This window comes from Musca vetustissima, unplaced genomic scaffold, assembly GCF_032173495.1.
Source record: "Musca vetustissima isolate MV318-11 ecotype Yass unplaced genomic scaffold, APGP_CSIRO_Mvet_v1 utg49300, whole genome shotgun sequence".
NCBI lineage: Eukaryota > Metazoa > Arthropoda > Insecta > Diptera > Muscidae > Musca > Musca vetustissima.
In genome coordinates this window covers 55,507-79,483 of record NW_026887034.1, presented here as the reverse complement: position 1 = coordinate 79,483, position 23,977 = coordinate 55,507, and the positions used below count along the sequence as shown (strand labels likewise).

General features: G+C 34.9%; 1 protein-coding gene across 1 annotated transcript in view; it reads left to right on the top strand.

Annotated features, from left to right (window-relative positions):
- Nucleotides 1-808: 808 nt before the first annotated feature.
- The window catches only part of LOC133334509 (neurogenic protein mastermind-like), a 36,857-nt gene continuing 13,688 nt past the window's right edge, over nt 809-23,977 (top strand). Inside the window, exon 1 of the mRNA XM_061542823.1 lies at nt 809-1,067. Within this exon, the coding sequence (XP_061398807.1) occupies nt 809-1,067 (259 nt within the window). The remainder of the gene's footprint in view (nt 1,068-23,977) is intronic.

The following is a 23,977-nucleotide window of genomic DNA, read 5'->3' as shown; positions in this document are numbered from 1 at the left end:
TGTTGGGTATACCCAAAGTGGTGAAGGGTCGGCCCAGTCCGACCTACTTTCCTTACTGGTTTTTTACTGACCTTGTTCTGTGTGTAGATGTCATGTGCGCATTTACATTTTACCTAACACTTATCCTCAAACCCCACACAAAACTTATTAGCAGTAACTGAAGGAATTCTTGAATTTCAGCTTTGCTTAACATGCCTTAAATTCTTAGCTCATATTTCCACGTAGACCTCATTTCGCGAAATTAAATTCTGTTATACTTTTTTTCTTCTGTTATTTATTTATTTTTTTTTTTTCAAAAGAACACATTAAAATTGTCTAGCCATTGTTGCCGTTTTTTTCTCGTCCTTATTCTGGTTGATAATCAGCAATCATTTTATTATTCTCTTGACATTTAGACTTCGTTTTGGGAAGTCTTATTGTTATATGACATGAATTGAATTTAAACGATTCTGCTGATGTGTGCGTGTGTCTGTGTGAGAGTGCGTACGTATTTTTTCTCTTTCCATTATCAAATGTTTGCCAAGAGTATTGTTTGCGTTAATGGCAAACAGAAGAAAAGAATCCTGAGCTTTCAAATTACCATTAAATGCGAAAGTTGACAGAACAAGAAAAAAACGAACCTGAATTGTAATGAAAGAATTCAGACACATATAATTTACCATTAAATTGTGTTAAGTTGCTTTGCCATGACAATTCAAAAAGCAAACGACAACAGCAACAACAAATCTTTTGTTAAAATTTGTACTTCAGAAAATCTCGCGTTTCTGTGAAATTTTGAAATAAAAGAAATATTTTGTTTTTTTTAGGCATGAAACCCCGCATTAAAAATCACTTTCGTGCCCATCAGTTGTCAATTTGGATGCGTCTGATACCGGAATTACATCGCAGCGGCATGGAAGATGTCATCGCCCGTCATAATCTCTTTCGTAACCATGATGATATGGATTTGTATGAGGGACCCGTTAAACCAGATCCATTTGCCTCCCAGCGTCTACTATTGATCGATGAGGCCCTGATGAAGAAGGGTCGCAGCAATAATACCGGTTATGTGGCTGGTGTATTGGGTGGTAAGTCAATTTATTTTGTTTGTTAATTACAAGATGGAAATGTGCGGAATTTGTCATGAAAAAGTACCGAAAAGTCAGCTATTATCAAAAGGGCTAAGGCCAACAACTATAACGAAGAGATCTCGAATGACTTATACTAAAAATTACAGGCCTATGTTACAGTTACTATAACGTAGAGGTCTCCGAGTCCAGCTAGTACATAGTGGAGGCTACAATACTTCTACTACCCATCAGATGTCTCTGAGGCCTTTGAGAGCAGATTTATACCCAGAAGAGGCCTCTGCGTCCAGTTATTAAGCAGTAGAATCATCTAAGACCAACTACTATATTGCTCAGACATCTGCAGTCAGTTACAATACTACTAAAATCTAGCGGGGGCCCACAGTACCGACATCTTGAGTCAGATAGCACACAATAGAGTTTTCTGTGGCCAGAGATCATACAACAAAGGTTACCTTGTACTCATTAGAGGCTTTTGTTGACATCAGAAGCACAACATTAGCCTCGGACAATAACATTTTTTACCCGGCAGAGCCCTCTGAGTATACGCTAGAGGTTTCTAAGGTCAACTACCATATAGTAGAGGCCTCTAAAGCCAGTTACCAAAGGGAAGAAGAATATAATGTATGATATCATACACTAGATGGCTCTGGGGTTTCAAAGATCTGCTTAGACTCTGAATCTGTATTAGAATCTTAGATCAATTGCAATACTTTTACTACCCAATCGAGGCCTCTGAAGCCATCTATTGTAGAGTAGAATTGTCTGAAGTCAACCACAATACATTTTAGAACGCTAAAGTCCAACTACTATACAGTAGATACCTTAGAGGCCAACTTTCATACATCATAGGCATCTGAAGTCAGTTACAATACTGTTACAGCCCAGTAGATGCCTACAGAACTGTCACCTGAGGCCAAATAATATATAGTAGAGGCTTCAGAGGGCATATGGAATAGATAGTTACTTTTGAGGTAAGATAATATAAATCATTAGAATGTGTAGTCAACTAAAATAGTACTATTACCCAGCAGAGGTATCTGACTACAGGTCCGACATCTGGTGTCAGATAGTAAACAATATAATGCTCTGAGGTCAGACAGTACAGAACTTTTAGTCCAGCTACTTTAGCCTCGGACAATACTGTTCATACCCAGCAGAAGCTTTTAAGGCCATCTGTCCACCTACTATACACTATATGCTTCTGAGGTCAAATACTTTACAGCATTAGCCTGTTCTTACCCAGCAGAGGCTTCTGAGGCCATCTGCCCAGCTACTATAACCTATATGCTTCTGAAGATAAATAATATACAGCATTATCCTCGGACAATACTGTTATTAGCCCACAGTGGCTTGTAAGGCCATCTGCAATACAATATACATCTTTAAGACCAGCTACTATACTGTAGAGGTATCAGAGGTAAACTACTTTACAGAAGAGACCCAAAGCCAGTTGCCAAAGAGAAGAAAATTGGAATGCAAGTTACTGTACTCCGTGCCATTTACGGCACTGTAGAAGCTTCTAATATATGCTGCAATAGAATCTGAGATCAGTTACACAACTTCTACTACCCAATCGAGGCCATCTATTACACAGTAGAGTAATCTGAGGGCAATCACTATACAGTAGAGATATTAAAACCCAACTACTATACAACAGAGTATTTAGAGGCCAACTACCATATATCATAGACATCTGATATATGCTACAAAACTGCTACAACCCATCTATGGCCAAATAATATACAGATCAGATAGCATATATAGTTACTATTTAGGTTATATATTTTAAATCATTTGCCCCATAAGTCAGAAGTACAATACTGCTATTACCCAGCAAAGGTCTCTGGGGCAATTTTCTATACAGTACATGCCTTTGAGTGCTGCTACTATACGGTAGAGGTCTCTCAAGTCATGTAATATACGGTTGAGGTCTCTAAGATCAAATACTCTACAGTAGAGGCTTCTAAAGTCAGTTTTGAAAAGAAAAGAAGAATATTATGCCACTTAAAATACAGTAGATGACTCTGAGGTCTATCACTATACAGTAGAGTTCTCTGAGGCCAATCACTTTACAGTAGAGGTATCAAAAACCCAACTACTATAGAATTGACTCAGCAGACAGATCAGATGCATCTGAAGTAAGCGGTAACCCAACAGATGCATACAATACAGTCTTCTGAGGCCAAATAATATACAGTAGATGCGCCTGATGCTAGAAAAAAAACTGATAGATGCTTTTGAGGTCAGATACTATAAAATATTAGCTTTGCAGGTCCACTACAATACTTCTAATATCCAACAGAGGCCTCTCAGGTCATCTAGTATACAGTAAATTCCTCTGACACCAGCTACTGTACAAATCTCTGAAGCACACGTTCATATTGCGTAGGAATCAGATTTTAGCTACAACACCAACTACTGTACAAATCTCTGGAGCACATATTGCATAGGAATCAGATTTTAGCTACAATTCACCATATACCTACAATCTGGCAATATACAGGCCCCTGATCAGATCGTATGCAGTAGATGACTCTGTAGGTCAAATACTACACAATAGATGTCTATGAGGCATGGTATTAAATAGTAGAACCATCTGAGGTCAGATAGGGTGCAGTAGATGCTTCTGAGGGCACAGTATGTTATGTATGTTATATGTTATACCAGGAAGCCTCTGGGGGTAGATATTATACAACAGAGACATCTGTATGTCAGCTTTTATACAGAATAGGCATTGTTTTTTACAGTAGATGCCTCTGACGCCAAATACTATACAGTAAAAGTCAGTTACTATATAGTAGATCCCTACTACTACACAGTAGATGTCAGCCACTATACCTACGAGTTTTCTAAAGCTAGTTAATATACATTAAAGGCATCTGAGACCAGATACTATATAGTGGAGTCCTCTCAGGCCAGATGGTATACAATAGAGGCCAAACAGAATAAAGTACACGCATTTGGGATCAGTTTCTACACATTAGAAATTTCGGAGGCCACCTACTATAAGTTGAAATCTGTGGAGGAAATATACAATATATTGCAAGATTCTGATATAAGTTATAGTAGAGAATAGAATCTAAGGACAATTACCATACAGTAGAGGTCTCTGAGGTCAGTTACGGAATACTAGAGGCCAGATAATATGGGTAGATACCAGTTACTATACCATATTCAATTAGTAATAAAAGTCAACTACTACACTATAGAGACAGACTTACATTAAATAGAGGTTTCTAAAGATATCTACTATACAGTAGGGACCTATGGGCAAATATTTTACACTAGAGGTCTCCTAAGGCCAGCTAATGTACAGTGAAGGCCATCTGTTATACAGTAGTGATTTCCGAGGTCATCATTTGTGTGGTAAATATCCTAATCATAATTTTTTATTTTAAGAAAATTGTAATGGTTTTCCAGAAATAAAGATATTTAACCAAATATTTTTCAGTGGCTGCCAGATGATCCGACTTTCAGAAAACGTACTTTACCATGATTGTCTGAAAATTGTTTTTTTTTTTTTTTTTTTGAAAATAAAATATTTTCTCTTGAAATTTGTAGGAGTGAAGTGTTTTTTTAATATTTTTCAAGGTCTTTTAATAGCCAAACTTTGTTAATTTTCAAGGCGGATTATTTTTAAATATTTTATCGAGGACTGTCAAAAGCTCAGATTTTTATTTTTTTTCAAATGCCATGAAAGCAACCTTGATTTTTAAAAATTATATATTTTTTTATATCAAGTCCTTCTACACAAAATTTCACATCCACCTTTAGGTAAATATATATGTCTGTGTGATTTTGCATTGTCCTTTTGTCAATTTGATACGGCTTCAGGCTAACTATGTGTGTCCTGAACCTCTGGGAGTAGGCTAGATGACACCATTTATAAATTAATAAAGAAAAATCATCAATTGTCCCGCTTTTGCCTTTCGGTCTCCTGTTATCTTTTCTCTACGCCATCTCAAATGTCAAATTATTTCCCCATTTGAATTTAAGTTACAGCTGTCATTTAATCTTTATTGACAAACGTTAGATAGATTTGACAATTGACACAAAGCCAGTTACACATTTAAATATGGATATGCACGCACACACATTCAAATGAGGAAGAAAGAAAAAATAAATGTGCCTGTGTGCGTACTTGGACTGACACACCTTTATGCTGTACGTGTCTGGCAGAAAATTGTACCGGAAACGGATGATGTGTGAGATAGGGAGAATCAGATGGGGGTGGATGGGAGATTATTTTGGACCTTAAGGAAAACGGATTTAGGCATGTGCACACGAACGGGATGTTATACCTGGCCTCAAATCTTTCCGATTAACTTACAAACTAAATCAACAATGTTGTTAGATTGTTTGTGTGTGTGTGATAATCTTTATTTTTGTACATTCATGCACATGTGTGTGTGTTTTCCTCTTTCTGCTATCTTAATGAAAATGACAGATTATAAAAGAGTTCGAGGCAAAATGTTGAAAAAAAAACACGAACATTGAAATAAATGATAAGGAAATTTTATTAAACAAATTGTATAGCAGAAGAAAAACGCCAAAGAAAAACGCATGACGAAGCTAAAGTGTGTGTCCCTGATGGGGGAGAAAAATTTCGGGTTGTCAGCCATTTTTTGGACTTTCTGCTTTGCAAATATGTTTCATCAATAAACTTCTGGAATACTGTTTAAATAAAACTATTTTGATATATATTTTCTAAGTATAAGATTTTTTACAAATCAGGCCTCGATATTTAGAAAATATTTTTTGAAGGACCATCTGTATGCTTGGACCGTTTATACCTTGCACCATACTGTGGCACAGGGCATTATGTCTTTGTGCAGATGTTTGTAACAGGAAAAATGGAAACCATATAGACACATGGTTCCTTTTGAGAATATGCATAGAATCACTTTCTGAGTCGATTTATGCATGTCCGTCGGTCAGTAGATGTTAAATTGTAACAAAAGTACAGGTCGCAGGTCGAAAAAGGTTCCTTTTGAGAATATGCATAGAATCACTTTCTGAGTCGATTTATGCATGTCTGTCCGCACATCTGTCCGTCGGTCTGTAGATGTTAAATTGTAACAAAAGTACAGGTCGCATTTATGATCCGATTTGTATGCAATTTGGCACAGTCCACTTATTTAGCCCAAAAACGAACCCAATTGATTTCGATATAGCTCCCATATATATGGTGCACCAAAGTCACTATATATCCTTCGATTTGCATGAATTTTAGCACTGCGTACCGAATTAAGTCTAGAACGATGCGTGCTAAGTTTCGTGAAAATCGATTCAGATTTAAATATAACTCCCATATATATTTTCGTCCGATTTTAGGGAAATAGTGCACCAAAGTCCTTCGATTTGCACGAAATTCGACATAGTGTACTGAATTAAGTCTAGAATGATGTATGCTAAGGCTCGTGAACATCGGTTCAGATTCAGATATAGCTCCCATATAAAGTTTCGTCAGATTTCATGTAAATGGTGCACAAAGTCCCTATATATCTTTCGATTTGTACGAAACTTGGCATAACGTACTGAATTGAGCCTAGAGTGATGTCTACTAAATTTCGTGAAAATCGGTCTAGATTTAAATATAGCTCTCATATATAGTTTCGTCCGATTTCATGTAAATGGTGCACCAAAGTCCCTATATATCGTCCTATTTGCACAAAATTTGGCATAACGTACTGAATTGAGTCTAAAATGATGTCTGCCAAGTTTCGTAAAAATCGGTCCAGATTTAGATATAGCTCCCATATATAGTTTCGTCAGATTTCATGTAAATGGTGCACCAAAGTCCCTATATATCTTTAGATTTGCACGAAATTCAGCAAAACGTACTGACTTGAGCCTAGAGTGATGTCTGCCAAGTTTCGTAAAAATCGGTCCAGATTTAGATATAGCTCCCATATATAGTTTCGTCAGATTTCATGTAAATGGTGCACCAAAGTCCCTATATATCTTTCGATTTGCACGAAAATTGGCATAAAGTACTGAATTGAGCCTAGAGTGAAGTCTGCCAAGTTTCGTGAAAATCGGTCCAGATTTAGATATACCTCCCATATATAGTTTCGTCCGATTTTATGTAAATGGTGCCCCCAAGTCCCTATATATCGTTCGATTTGCACGAAATTTTGCATGGCATACTGACTTGAACCTGGAGTGATGTCTGCCAAGTTTCGTGAAAATCGGTTCCGTTTTTAATATAGCTCCCATATATAGTTTCGTCCGAATTTTTGTAAATCGTGCATCAAAGTCCCTATATATCTTTAGATTTGCACGAAATTCAGCAAAACGTACTGACTTGAGCCTAGAGTGATGTCTGTCACATTTAGTGAAAATCAGTCCACATTTAGATATAGCTCCCATATCTATTTTCGTCGGATTTTAAGTAAATGGTGCAACAAATTCCTCATGTTTGCGTTTTCTAGATTGACATGTCCCATTGTAACAAACGAACGACATGTTTTTGGATTGATCTAAGTCAATTCACATTTAGATAAATATCACATATTTTGGTTCATCCAATTTCATGTTAATAGTCTTGTTTACTATACCTAAACTGGTGAAGGGTATCATATAGTCGGCCCCGCCCGATTTTACTACTTTCCTCACTGGGTTTTTTTTTCATGGACCATTACAAGGTATGGATTTTTAAAAATATTTTTTCAAGGACTTCCAGTAAGGTCGATTTTGAAAACCTATTTTTTAAGGTAAATTTAGTGGCCAGATTGTTAAATATATTTTTTCAGGGAGGTATGTGGCCATATTTTTTAACGGGCCTTCTGAGTCATACATTTTGTTTAATTTTGTTCCTAGTTCTTCAAAAGCGTAGATTTTTTAAGGGTTTTGCGTTGAAGAACACTAAGTTGAATTGATTTTTTCAATGAAGCACATAATTTTTTCAAAATATTATTTCATGGACTATAAAAATATAATTTCTTTTCAATTATTATTTGGATGAAGCAACATTGATGTCTCCTTTGCCAAAAAAAAATGTCTAGCATAACAATTACGAAATTATGATTTCAATTACAAAAAATACCACCCAGCTCTGGACAGTAAGAATGAAACCAAAAAAAAACTCTCTCACACACACACAACAAATTAAATCTTCAAAACCCAGAAAATCAACAGGATATCAAGGATATCAAAATCAAAATCAGCAACAGTAACATCAACCACAACGTCAGCAATTTCAACAATAAATGAACAAGGACAGAAGACAGAATCAAGCAACAAACCATACAAACAAAAAACCAAGCCTCTCATCATTTGGTCTAAAATCATACATGTGTTGCAATTACTCAAGAGTACACATATCTGTATATACATATATACCAACAAATATGAACATGTATGTGCGTTTTTATGTGTAATTGAGTGTAAATGGAGGCTATACAGTCCATTTGTATAGCCCCTTTTATATATTCTTTCACATTCATCATCTATGACGATGTGTTTGAATAACTGTGTGTATGTGTGAGTAAGTGCTTTTATATGTGTGTGTGTGTTTCGTATGCCACTGCTTTTGAATGCGGTTATATTTGCTGACATTAAAATGATGAAAATCATTGTCAGCACATTAAAAAGTAAACAAAATTTATCAAAAAAAAAAAACACGCACACACACACATACAAAATTTCGGAGAATATCCTGCAATGAGTCCTTGTTAAATAGAAACGTGTCAAAATCAACAATAGAGACAAGATAAGTGAAAGAATGTCTTTTTTATGTTATTGGAAGTCAGGGGTCATTGCAAAAGTTATCTTCGGGTAGAAAGGTTACAGACAAATAGGGTCAGGATACCCTGTAAACAGGTTAGTGCAAATTGTGTTAGGAATATAACAGAATAATTATCATAGTTAAAATTTGGTAAGTATGTATGTGTTCAAGGATCAATACAAGACGTGAATTTTTATACCCTACACAACTATGTTGTCAGGGTATTATAGATTTGTGTAGCCCCCAAAAGTTTGTAACACCGCGAAATATTGGTCCTAGACCCACCTTTAAGTATACCGATCGTCATATCTCGACTAGCTGAGTCGATCTAGACATGTGTGTAATTTGTAAACACGATACAGGCCACAGTTATGGACCAATCTTCACGAAATTTTGCATGTAGGATGGGTTCGGCCCAAGGAAGACCCCTATTGTTTTTGGTAAAGATCGGTTAATATTTAGGGGATGAAATGGACAAAATACTTAATTTTTGGCCGCTCGAGAGGCCGCAATTATGGCCCGAACTTGGCGAAATTTTGCATGGAGAACGGGATCGGGCTATAGAATAAGCATGCGGGTCAAATGGACCCTGATTTTTGTGTGAAAAATTACAAAATGTGTATTCTATGTCGTTTATAGTTACACCTGAAGGACATAGGCCCGATAAGTTTATAGTATGTTCAAGAGGAGTTGTTGACCTTTAAATTGATACCAATTATATTGTCGTATGTACTCGGATGTGGGAGTTACACTGAAATATTTACAGGTGCTTACGTATTCAAATATTATTTAGTAACCCACTACCACACTGGAGGGCGGAAATATAGCGCTGATCGCTTCGAAATGTTCCACGAGGCTCCAGTAAGGACAACGCCTATAATTTTCGGCGATGATCAGATCACTTCATAATGGGATGAAGTGAACCGAAAACTTACTTTTTTTGAATTTTTTCGAGTCGACCTATCAACCACAATTATAAGCCGAACATAACCACAGAACCCACGGTGAATATGGTTGATCCAATTAGAAGGGCTGTACTGAATATTAGTTATATTTGTTGACCTCAAGTCGGTCAAAAGGGTGGAACTATCACGAAATATTGCCCTGGCTTGGAAAAAAAAATCCGCAGAAAGTTAGAGTTCTGAGGTTGTGTAGGGTATCGTATGGTCGGCCCCGTCCGACTGTACTGCTCCGCTCACTGGTTTATAAAAATATTTTCTCAGTATTTTCACTGTGGTACAGGGTATTATTTCTTTGTGCATATATTTGTAACAGACAAAAGGAAACAAGATAGACACATGGTTCCTATTGAGAATATGCATAGAACCACATTCTAAGTCGATTTATGCATGTCCGTCCGTCTGTTGATGTTAAATTGTAAACAAAGTATAGGTCGCATTTTGTAATCCGAATTGGATGAATTTTGGCACAGCTCATTTATTTCGCCCGAGGACGAACCCTATTGAAATTGGGTTCAAATCGGTTCAGATTTAGATATAGCTCTCATATATATTTTCGTCCGAATGGTGCACCAAAGTCCCTATATATCTTTCGATTTGCATGAAATTTGGCGTAACGTACTGAATTGGGCCTAGAGTGATGTCTGCCAAGTTTCTTGAAAATCGGTTCAGATTTTGATATAGCTCCCATATATAGTTTCGTCCGATTTTATGTAAATGGTGCACCAAAGTCCCTATATATCTTTCGATTTGCACGAAATTTGGCAAGGCATATTGAATTGAACCTGGAGTAATGACTGACAAGTTTCGTGAAAACGGTTCATATTTTAATATAGCTCCCATTTATAGTTTCGTCCGATCATATGTAAATGGTACACCCAAGTCTCTATATATATTTCGATTTGCACGAAATTCAGCAAAACATTCTGACGTGAACCTAGAGTGATGTCTGCCAAGTTTCGTGAAAATCGGTTCAGATTTAGATATAGCTCCCATATATATTTTCTATAGCTCCCATATACAAACCCAAAGTTTGTACGATTGACATAATTTTGTTGAAATCGGTTCAGAGTTAGATATAGCTTCCATTTGTATGTTTGTTGGAGTTTAGGTAAATGTTGCACCGGCTGACACGAAGCGTATCAAATTGAGACTAGAATGACGTTATAGTTTTTTGTTTAAGGGAAAGATTTAAAAAGGAAGAAAAATAATTTACAAAAAATATTTGTTATTGTTTTGTTGTTCTTTTTTGTGATCAAAGAAAAGTCTTTATTTTTGATGGCGGGCATGATAACTCCTCACTGGAACATTGGAATCCGAAAATTCAAACGGTGTTAGAAAGAGTATATTTCTGGCTCTCGTATGAACTAGGATTATTGACTTCGCACAACAATTAACAAAATGGCGGAACTTTGATTTTTTTTTTTTTTTTTTTTTTTTTTTTTTTGTAAAACGCCTATTTTTTTACCACATACTAGATTAAAAAAAAGAAAGTTCTTCACCGATTAGCTTTATCCTAGTTCATACGAGAGCTTACACTCACAGAGAAACGTGTCAAAATTTGGAACCGATTGGATTATTAGTTTTTGAGTTATCGTGCCCGCCATTCGCAAAAGAGAAAAACGCGTTTAAAGTTTGAGAAGCCCTTTAGCCGTCACTAGATGCTGACGCAATAAATCGGCTATATCTTCGAGGGTTCTTGAGATTTTCACTTGAAAGTTTGTAGGGACATTCTTGAATTAGTGTAGATTCGAATTAAAACAAAAAAATTTTGACCCCGAGAATGGGGGGTCCCCTTAATTGGTGCAGATGCAGACACAGCTTTCATATATATCACAAACGAGTATCTGATTGAGATTAAATTAATGAAAATAAAATCGATTTACAAAATGTGTCCCATTGTACGCAAACGAGTCTAAACTTGCCCGAATGAAATGAAATTTAGTATAGGTTCCTGAAACATTACATATTCAAGTTTATTCCATTCGCAGTCTGTTAGGAGACATATGTTGAATATACCCAAAGAGGCGAAGGGTATCACTACTTTCCTTACTGGTTTTTCATTTCATTTTTCATGTTTGGGATTTCCATTTTAATAACCCATTTCCTTTTACAATCCAATTAGACTTAGAAATGTAAAAACTGTCCATAGATTTCATTTAAATTGAAATAATGTTGCATTCGACACATAGTCCCTAAAATTCCAGGAACAGAACTCTGAATGAGTAGAACACAAAAAAAATGAAAAACAAACAAAACTGGACATGAAATTACTTGCGCATTCTAAATATGTTTCCTATTGCAAATACAATGTTTGGTATCATATTTGAAAAACCAAAAAAAAAAAATTGCTTATATCAGGACAAAAAAAAATCATACAAATGACAATAAGTGAAATAGCCTAAATGGAACTGAGAAGAAATGCCTTAAAGCGAAACAGACTTCTTAAGAGATGTAATACATTTGAGGGAGTGTGTGTGTGGTAACGAAATATATGTCATGGAAAGTCCAAATTCATTTAAGACTGCCTAGACTCTGTTCCACAAATGAATGAGGAAAAGGAAAATTTCCTGATTTGTTGTCACATCTACAACGGCTGATGTCGTTTGTATTCTCGGTATTTTGTATACGACTGTATGACCAAGAACTTATCCTGGTCATGTCATACAATGAGAATTTTCCCAAAGGCTTATAAAGTCAAAGTCTGTAACTACGGGGACAGGGAGGGAGAGAGGGGGATCGAATTTGCAAGAGTTGAAACCAAGAATAAATAATTTGAAATGGAAGACTCTAAGCCATGGTGACATCAATAACAACGACCACAAACAGCATACCACCGAGCTCCATGGCCAAACATCTTTGGGGGTTAAACACATACTCTTACAAAGCACATTCACACACACACGCATACCACAGTAACCACTACGACACCATTGAGCCTTGTGACCATTGTAGCTGGTTTTGTTACTCCTACTTTATACCGAAAGCTTCACATCTAAATCTGAGGTTGATGGTAATGGTCATCATATGCCAGGTTGGATGAATATCCCCAACAAACCCTGGCAGCCATAGTAACGTCGAGTCATGATGGTCAACACCAACAATGACGACAATAACAACAACAACCCACAAATGCTATACCCGAAAATATACAACCGTATGATGACTCACAAGTTGAACTTTTGGTCCATAGATGTGAAAGGACATTGCATTGCATTTCTCAGAGCTGGCCTCAGAATGCCATTATTAAGGGCAACATGGATTTATTATGCAAATTTAATAAAGACGAAATTTTCGGTGAAATCCTTCGGTTAATTCATTCTCATTCATATGTCAATTAATTTCAATGAATTTTAGGATACTGAATTTAGGATACATTTGTATTAATTAATTTTGGTAGCCAAGTTTTTGGGGGCTATGGAGCAGGAGGATCAAAATGCAGAGAAATATTTGCTCCAAGATTTTGGAGAACAACGATTTTTAATGAATAATTTTCAAAAGAACTACAGCAGGCGTGGATTTATTAAAAATATTTTTTTCAAAGACCAATACAAGGCGTGGATTTTTATACCCTTCACCACACTGTGGTACAGGGTATTATGTCTTTGTGCATATGTTTGTAACAGGCAAAAGGAAAGGAGATAGACACATGGTTCCTCTTGAGAATATGCATAGAATCACATTTTAAGTCGATTTATACATGTCCGTCTGTCTGTCCATGTTAAATTTTCAACAAACCACAGGTCGCATTTTTTTCTTCGAATTGGATGAAATTTGGCACAGCTTATTTATTTGGCCCAAGTACGAACCCTATTGAATTGGGGAAAAATCGGTTCAGATTTAGATATAGCTCCCATATATAGTTTCCACCGATTTTAGGTAAATGGTGCACTAAAGTTCCAGAAAATCATTAGATTTGGACGAATTTTGGCAAAGCGTACTGAATTGGATCTATATTAATCTGTGCTAAGATTCCTGCAAATCGGTTCAGATTTAGATATAGCTCCCATATATATATTTCGTCCGATTTAATGTAAATGGTGTACCAAAGTCTCCTATAAATCATTAAATTTGCACGAAATATGGCATCGCGTACTGAATTAGGTCTAGAATGATGTGTGTTAAATTTCGTGAAAATCGGTTCAGATTTAGATATAGCTCCCATATATAGTTTCGCCCGATTTTAGGTAAATGGTGCACCAAAGTCCCTGAAAATCTTTTGATTTGCACGAATTTTGGCAAAGCGTACTGAATTAAGTCTACAATGATGTGTGCTGAGTTTCGTGAAAATCGGTTCAGATTTAGATATAGATCCCATATATAGTTTCGCCCGATTTAAGGTAAATGGTGCACCAAATTTCTTATATATCCTTCGATTTGCACGAAATTTGGAAAAGCGTACTGAATTAAGTGTAGAATGATATGTGCTGAGTTTCGTGAAAATCGGTTAAGATTTAGATATAGCTCCCATGATGGTGCACTAAAATTCCTGAAAATCATTAGATTTGCACGAATTTTGTTACAGCCTACTAAATTAGGTCTAGAATGATGAGTGTTAAATTTCGTGAAAATCGGTTCAGATTTAGATATAGCTCCCATATATAGTTTCGACCGATTTTAGGTAAATGGTGCACCAAAGTCCCTATATATCCTTCGATTTGCACGAAATTTGGCATAGCGTAATGAAATAGGCCTAGGCTGATGAGTGGTAAGTTTCGGGAAAATCTGTTCAGATTCGATATAGCTCCTATATATAATTTCGTCTGATTTTAAGTCAATGGTGCACTAAACACCCCTAGCTAGGCCGATTGACACAACATACGGAAATTAATATAAATTAACCTCTGGCATGTTTCCTTGAAATCGGTTCAGATTTATGTATTGCATTGCTTCCACGTATAACTTCGACCTATTCATGTTGATTGTGCACCAAACAATCAATGGATTGATATTACATTTTAAAAAGTGAAGCATACCAAATATCGGGTGTAAAGTTTGCTTTAAATCTGTTTACAAAATTTAGAATAGGTGGCAGAATTATATGTGTTGGGATTGATATTAGTCGGTTTACTTGTAGATAAGGATCGCATATTTAAGTTCGTTCAATTTCATTTCAATATTCCTTCAAAAAGGCGATGTCCATTAGGATACATATGTAGAATATACCCAAAGTGGTGAAGCTTATCATATAGTCGGCCAAGTCCGACTTTACTACTTTCCTTACTGGTTTATTAATATATTTATTAAGGACTATAAGAAGTATGCAATTTTTAGAACTAAATTTCCATATTACACACATATTTACATTCGCATTTTAAATTAAACCCAATCAAAGAATAAACAATCATATTAAACAAATATCCAACTATATATTTATATGTATTTAGATAAATGTCACAGAAAGGATTTGTATGTCATTTAACTATAATAACAGGACTTACAATTTTGACAAGCATTGCGAAAATCCCCTTTTCAAATAAAAATCTAACAAAACAACTCAAAAAAAACACACACACACACAAAGCTAACAAACAACCGTACACTAAACTAAATAAATTATAAAATGGTCGCCGTTCAAAAAAAAACACACACACACAAACACACACTCACAGCGTAGATAATATTGATTTATGTCCAGCAAAGAATGACCGGGGAATGAAACTTTTGAATAAATATTAAATAAAGCAAACCAAGTAGTTTGGTCAAAAACTTTTAACCAAATATTCGCTCTCTGGCTATTTGTGTAGAACAGAAAAAAAAATAAGCACACACACATAATGAGTGGAAGCCAAGTTAAGGAAAAAACGAATGAGGAACGGAAGTTCTTGCTGTAAAACCACATTCTGAGTAAATGCTATGCTTTCGTTTGGGAAAAGCTTAAGTAAATTTCCAAAAAAAACTAACCTCAACCTTAAAATATTAGTTCACATATACATACACTTCACACATACACACAGTTGTGGGGTATATGTATGTATGTGCTATGCGGAAAACTTTTATTACATTAAATCTTCTTAATTAACAAACATCATTTACTTTGCCTTGTGGCTATGGATGGATAGCGAACAGTGGTTAAAAGAGGCATAAATAGTGGAAACATGTCTTAAAATAAATCCTAGGATTTTAAAAGAAATATTTTTTAAGTATTATTTTTCAAGAACTAGAATAAACGTGGATTTTTTACGCCCAAAACCGACGTGGATTTTTTAAAAATATTTTTTCAAGGCGTGGATTTTTTAAAAATATTTTTTCAAGGCGTGGATTCTTTAAAAATATTTTTTCAAGGCCCACGCCTTGAAAAAATATTTTTAAAATATTAAAAATATTTTTTCAAGGCGTGGATTTTTTAAAAATATTTTTTCAAGGCGTGGATTCTTTAAAAATATTTCTTCAAGGCGTGGATTTTTTAAAGCCGTGGATTTTTTAAAAAATATTTTTTCAAGGACCATTCCACAAAGCGTGACTTTTTTAAAAAATATTTTTGCAAGGACCCGCCACCAAGGCGGGGAGTGGTAAAAAAATATTTTTTCAAGGCGTGGATTTTTTAAAAAATATTTTTTCAAGGCGTGGATATTTTAAAAAATATTTTTTTCAAGGCGTGGATTTTTTAAACAATGTTTTTTCAAGGCGTGGATTTTTTTAAAAAATATTTTTTCAAGGCGTGGATTTTTTTTAAAAAATATTTGTTCAAGGCGTGGATTTTTTACAAAATATTTGTTCAAGGCGTGGATTTTTTTTAAAAAATATTTGTTCAAGGCGTGGATTTTTTACAAAATATTTGTTCAAGGCGTGGATTTTTTTTAAAAATATTTTTTCAAGGCGTGGATTTTTTACAAAATATTTGTTCAAGGCGTGGATTTTTTTACAAAATATTTTTTCAAGGCGTGGATTTTTAAAAAATATTTTTTCAAGGCGTGGATTTTTTAAAAATATTTTTTCAAGGCGTGGATTTTTTAAAAATATTTTTTCAAGGCGTGGATTTTTTAAAAATATTTTTTCAAGGCGTGGATTTTTTAAAAATATTTTTTCAAGGCGTGGATTTTTTAAAAAATATTTTTTCAAGGCGTGGATTTTTTAAAAATATTTTTTCAAGGCGTGGATTTTTTAAAAAATATTTTTTCAAGGCGTGGATTTTTTAAAAATATTTTTTCAAGGCGTGGATTTTTTAAAAAATATTTTTTCAAGGCGTGGATTTTTTAAAAAATATTTTTTCAAGGCGTGGATTTTTTAAAAAATATTTTTTCAAGGCGTGGTTTTTTAAAAAATATTTTTTCAAGGCGTGGTTTTTTAAAAAATATTTTTTTCAAGGCCTAGTTGAGGCGTGGTTTTTTAAAAAATATTTTTTTCAAGGCCTAGTTGAGGCGTGGTTTTTTAAAAAATATTTTTTTCAAGGCCTAGTTGAGGCGTGGTTTTTTAAAAAATATTTTTTTCAAGGCCTAGTGGTTTTTTAAAAAATATTTTTTCAAGGCGTGGTTTTTTAAAAAATATTTTTTCAAGGCGTGGTTTTTTAAAAAATATTTTTTCAAAAACCAATTTTCAGGAAACTTAGCGCATATCATTATAGGCTCAATTCAGCACGCTGTACCAAATTTCGTGCAAATCGAAAGACATATAGGGTCATTGGTGCCCCATTTACATGAAATCGGACGAAAATGTATATGGGAGCTATATCTAAATCTGACCTGGTTTTCAGGAAGCTTAGCACACATCATTCTATGCTTAATTTAGTACGCTGTCAAATTTCGTGCAAATCGAAAGATATATAGGGTCATTGGTGCACCATTTACATGAAATCGGACGAAAATATATATGGGAGCTATATCTAAATCTGAACCGATTTTCACGAAACTTAGTACATATCTTTCTAGGCTCAATTCAGTACGCTGTGCCAAATTTCCTGCAAATCGAAAGACATATAGGGTCATTGGTGCACCATTTACCTTAAATCAGATGAAAATATGTATGGGAGCTATATATAAATCTGAACCGATTTTCACGAAACTTAGAATATATCATTATAGGCTCAATTCAGAACGCTGTGCCCAATTTTGTGCAAATCGAAAGATATTTAGGGACTTTGGTGCACCATTTACATAAAATCGGACGAAAATATATATGGGAGCTATATCTAGATCTGAACCGATTTTCACCAAAATTAGCACATATCATTCTAGGCTCAATTCAGTACGTTATGCTAAATTTCGTGCAAATCGAAAGATATATAGGGTCGTTGGTGCACTATTTGCATGAAACCGGACGAAACTATATGTGGGAGCTATATCTAAATCTGAACCGATTTTTCCCAATTTCAATAGGGTTCGTCCTTGGGCCAAATAAGTGACCTATGCCAAATTTCATCCAATTCAGATCATAAATGCGATCTGTACTTTGTTTACAATTTAATGTCGACAGACAGACGGACGGATGGACGGACATGCATAAATCTACATAAAATGTGATTCTATGCATATTCTCAAAACGAACCATGTGTCTATATCGTTTCCTTTTGCCTGTTACAAACATATGCACAAAGACATAATACCCTGTACCACAGTGTGGCGAAGGGTATAAAATTTTTCAAGGGTAAACCAAAAGCGTGGATTCTTTTAAAAATAATTTTTCAACATTCTGCATTTTGAGCCACTGTCTGGTAATTTTAAATGTTTGCCCATTAACATTATCTCACATTTCCGCTTGTGTTGGAATGAAGCTAAGAAAATAAAACTGAAAACATTTAAATTCATTTCATCTTATTGCAAGTCATTCAATCTTTTTCTTCTTCTTCCTTGGCACTCCTTTCGTCTTACCAACATTACATTATTCTTGTAAATTTTTAACTTTAATGGTATTTGCAATCGTCTCTTCCTTTCCTCTTTCTATATGGATGTGTGTGTGTGTGTGTTTGAGTTTCACTGTTTTATTTAACATCTTTTGGTTAAAAATGACAACCAAAACTTTGGTCTCCCACAAAGAAGACAAAGATAACCACAAGAAATGAGCAAATGAGAAAAGAAAATCGAAAACTCCACTGTACAAAACCCGGCCACATTATCTAGCTTAAAAACGACCTGTCAAACGGGCGACCAGTCAACCAACCGACCAAGTCAGCTAGGCAGGCAGTCAGCAAAACAAATATAGCGTAAAAGACAAAGCGAATGAATGGTAAGCCAAAAAGTTGGTCAACCACAAAGTCAAAAAGAATGGATGGATGGACGCAAAATTTCTTTCTTTTTCTGGTGAGAGTCATTCGCTTGGTTGCTTCTTAAGTTTTGTCACTTCCTATTGGCTGACACCCTTAGCCGGGTCTATTGTCATCGTAAAAGGAGCAGGAGGACACAAACCAAAAAAGAAAAAAAAACAACAAAAAAAAGTAACATCATAGCAAACAAACTTATTTCTTCGCTTTTTGTTTGAAATACTTCAAAACATTGGAATTCTTTGGAAATCATTAACGAAAGAAGAGCGGTAATGGTATTGGTTAACCGGTTTTGGCTATAAAACTTTTCGACAGATCTGGCAATAGTAAAATAAGGCGACATCTAAGTGTCTCATTGTATTGGTTGTCACTTGAAATGGCATGCGATTACCGTTACCTTGAAGGTCCCAGATGGAGTTGAATAACTTGTGGTGAAAAAGGAGTTGCCACATTTTTGAATGTTTTTTTATGAACGATATTTCAAAGACTGCAATAGGCCTAATAGTTGAAAAGAAATTTTTGATGACTAAAACAGGCGTGGATTGTATAAAAAACATTTTTATATCCTTCACCACACTGTGGTACAGGGTATTATGTCTTTGTGCATATGTTTGTAACAGGCAAAAGGAAACGAGATCGACACATGGTTCCTTTTGAGAATATGCACAGAATCACTTTCTGAGTCGATTTAAGCATGTCCGTCTGTAGATGTTAAATTGTAAACAAAGTACAGGTCGCATTTATAATCCGATTTGGATGAAATTTGGCACAAGTCACTTATTTGGCCCTAGGACGAACCCTTTTGAAATTGAGAAAAATCGGTTCAGATTTAGATATAGCTCCCATATATATTTTCGTCCGATTTAAGATAAATGTGGCACCAAAGTCCCTCTTTATCTTCCGATTTGCATGAAATTTAGCACAGAGTACTGAATAAGGTCCAGAACGATGTGTGCCAAGTTTCGCGAAAATCGGTTCAGATTTAGATGTAGCTCCCATATATAGTTTCGTCCGATTTAAGGTAAATGGGGCACCAAAGTCCCTATATATCATTCGATTTGCATGGAATTTGGCACAGAGTACTGAATTAGGTCCAGAATGATGTGTGCCAAGTTTCGAGAAAATCGATTCAGATTTAGATATAGATCCCATATATAGTTTCGTCCGATTTAAAGTAAATGGGGCACCAAAGTCCCTCTATATCTTTCGATTTGCATGAAATGTGGCACAGCGTACTTAATTAGGTCCAGAATGATGTGTGCCAAATTTCGAGAAAATCCTCCCATATATAGTTTCGTCCGATTTAAGGTAAATGGTGCACTAAAGTCCCTATATATTATTCTATATATTATTCGATTTGAATGAAATTTGGCATAGAGTATTGAATTAGGTGCAGAATCATGTGTGCCAAGTTTCGAGAAAATCGGTTCAGATTTAGATATAGCTCCCCTATATATTTTCATTTGATTCGCACGAAATTTGGCAAAAATACTGAATTAAGTCAAGAATGACGTGTGTTAAATTTCCAGAAAATCGGTTCAGTATTAGATATAGCTCCCGTATATATTTTCCTCCGATTTGATGCAAATGGTGCACCAAAGTCAATGTATATCTTCCGATTTGCACGAAATTTGGCATAGCGTAATGAATTAAGTCTAGAATAATGGGTGTTAAGTTATGTGAAAATCGGGTGTTTGTTTGATATTTGCTTAAAATTGATTTTCATAATTATGTCCCATTATAAGAAGCAATCCTATATCTGACCCAATGAAATATATAGAATGGGTTACATAATAACATGTTTATGGATCCAATTTCATATTAATGGTACTTCAGAAATGCGACGTCTGTTAGGATTCATCTGCTGAATATACCCAAAGTGGTGAAGGGTATCATATCGTCCGACTTTACTACTTTCCTTACTGGTTTTAAAGACCATTCATAGGGTTGGATTTTTAAAGAATATTTTCTCAAGGATCTTCCCCAATCTAGGATTTTAAAAAAATATTTTTTCAAGCACCCAAAGCAGACGTGGATTTTTTTTAGAAAAATAGTTAAATAATTGTTCCTGGCCTAGAAGAAAAGTGGATTTTTCCAAAAATATTGTTTTAAGTACCCAAAACATTCGTGGATTTTTAAAGCATATTTTTTCAAGCACCAAAAACTGGCGTGGATTAACATTTTTTTTCATTTACCCAAAGGAATATTATAAAAAATACTTTTTAGGTACCCAAAACAGGCGTGGATTTTTTTAAGAATGTTTTTTCTTACCCGAAAATATTTAGTATTGGCAACCCTGCTCCCAACTCCATTGTCATGCAAATACAAAGCTGGTCTTAATCGATATTTAGGTTCATCATTATGGTCATCAAAATCGATTATTGTGCCAACAAAAATTTGCCATACATCATCAACATAGGCAACAAAAACAACAAAGAATATCGAAAACGACAACCAACAACAACCATAACGACATTTCTTAACTTAATATTATTTCTGATAGAAATCAATCAATCCATCATTGTTGCTTGCCATTGTCCGGAGATAATGAGTTTTCCAAACCGTAATAATAAAGAAACGAGGAAATTTTATATGGACAGTAATTATTATCATCATCGGTAGAAAACATAATCATCCTCATCATTGTCAATGGTATCCTTATTGTTATACAGACACACCGAAAAGGACAATAGACCTATTATGAGCAATAGATTGACTTTGAAAAAGCTGTATGAAGTTCCATGAATAAGAAATACAAAATCGATCATCATTCAATGTTATTGTTATTAGTTGTATTTTTCTAAAATTAAGTTAAATTTTGGCAGTATTGTTATGTTAATTTAATAGGAATTATTTAATTTAGTTATGCAATTTGTATCAATTACAAGGTTATAATACGAATAAAAAGGAAATAGGTTTATTTGCAGAAATTAGTTAATGGCATAGGGTGCGTATGATTATTACAAAGAAATAATAATTCCATTCCAAACGCTCATACGTCACATGCAACAGGGGCCTCTGCTATTAGGGATTAAGGGTGATGCGTATCGTTGCAATACAGAAGTAGCCTTTAAGGCCAATTGATGCACAGTATAGTCCTCTGAAGTCAAATACTATAAAGTGGAAGATTTTCAGAAATTAAGATACAAAATTTGAGACTTTTGGTCTAACTTTTTTTCTATAGTAAACTTAGTAAGGCCTTTGGTCGCCATGTTTGTTTTTCTATATAAAACAAATCGTGAGGCTCTTTCTCCAAGTTTTTTTCAATAGAAAAAAAATATGTGAGACCTAGGGTCCTGTGGTCCAAGTTTTTTCTATAGAAAAAATTTCGTGAGACCTCTGGTCCAAGTTTTTTCTATAGAAAAAAATTCGTGAGACCTCTGGTCCAAGTTTTTTCTATAGAAAAAAATTCGTGAGACCTCTGGTCCAAGTTTTTTCTATAGAAAAAAATTCGTGAGACCTCTGGTCCAAGCTTTTTCTATAGAAAAAAATTCGTGAGACCTCTGGTCCAAGCTTTTTCTATAGAAAAAAATTCGTGAGACCTCTGGTCCAAGTTTTTTCTATAGAAAAAAAATTCGTGAGACCTCTGGTCCAAGTTTTTTTCTATAGAAAAAAAATTCGTGAGACCTCTGGTCCAAGTTTTTTTCTATAGAAAAAAAATTCGTGAGACCTCTGGTCCAAGTTTTTTTCTATAGAAAAAAAATTCGTGAGACCTCTGGTCCAAGTTTTTCTATAGAAAAAAATTCGTGAGACCTCTGGTCCAAATTTTTTCTATAGAAAAAAATTCGTGAGACCTCTGGTCCAAGTTTTTTCTATAGAAAAAAATTCGTGAGACCTCTGGTCCAAGTTTTTTCTATAGAAAAAAATTCGTGAGACCTCTGGTCCAAGTTTTTTCTATAGAAAAAAATTCGTGAGACCTCTGGTCCAAGTTTTTTCTATAGAAAAAAATTCGTGAGACCTCTGGTCCAAGTTTTTTCTATAGAAAAAAATTCGTGAGACCTCCGGTCCAAGTTTTTTCTATAGAAAAAAATTCGTGAGACCTTTTTTTCGTGAGACCTCTGGTCCAAGTTTTTTCCATAGAAAAAAATTCGTGAGACATCGGGTCCAAGTTTTTTCTATAGAAAAAAATGCGTGAGACATGTGGTCCCAGTTTTTTCTATAGAAAAAAATTCGTGAGACCTCTGGTCCAAGTTTTTTTCTATAGAAAAAAATTCGTGAGACCTCTGGTCCCAGTTTTTTTCTATAGAAAAAAATTCGTGAGACCTCTGGTCCCAGTTTTTTTCTATAGAAAAAAATTCGTGAGACCTCTGGTCCCAGTTTTTTTCTACAGAAAAAAAATCGTGAGACCTCTGGTCCCAGTTTTTTTCTATAGAAAAAAATTCGTGAGACCTCTGGTCCAAGTTTTTTTCTATAGAAAAAAATTCGTGAGACCTCTGGTCCAAGTTTTTTCTATAGAAAAAAATTCGTGAGACCTCTGGTCCCAGTTTTTTTCTATAGAAAAAAATTCGTGAGACCTCTGGTCCCAGTTTTTTTTCTATAGAAAAAAATTCGTGAGACCTCTGGTCCAAGTTTTTTCTATAGAAAAAAATTCGTGAGACCTCTGGTCCACGCTTTTTCGTGAGACCTCTGGTCCACGTTTTTTCTATAGAAAAAAATTCGTGAGACCTCTGGTCCAAGTTTTTTCTATAGAAAAAAATTCGTGAGACCTCTGGTCCAAGTTTTTTATATAGAAAAAAATTCGTGAGACCTCTGGTCCAAGTTTTTTCTATAGAAAAAAATTCGTGAGACCTCTGGTCCAAGTTTTTTCTATAGAAAAAAATTCGTGAGACCTCTGGTCCAAGTTTTTTCTATAGAAAAAATTCGTGAGACCTCTGGTCCAAGTTTTTTCTATAGAAAAAAATTCGTGAGACCTCTGGTCCAAGTTTTTTCTATAGAAAAAAATTCGTGAGACCTCTGGTCCAAGTTTTTTCTATAGAAAAAAATTCGTGAGACCTCTGGTCCAAGTTTTTTCTATAGAAAAAAA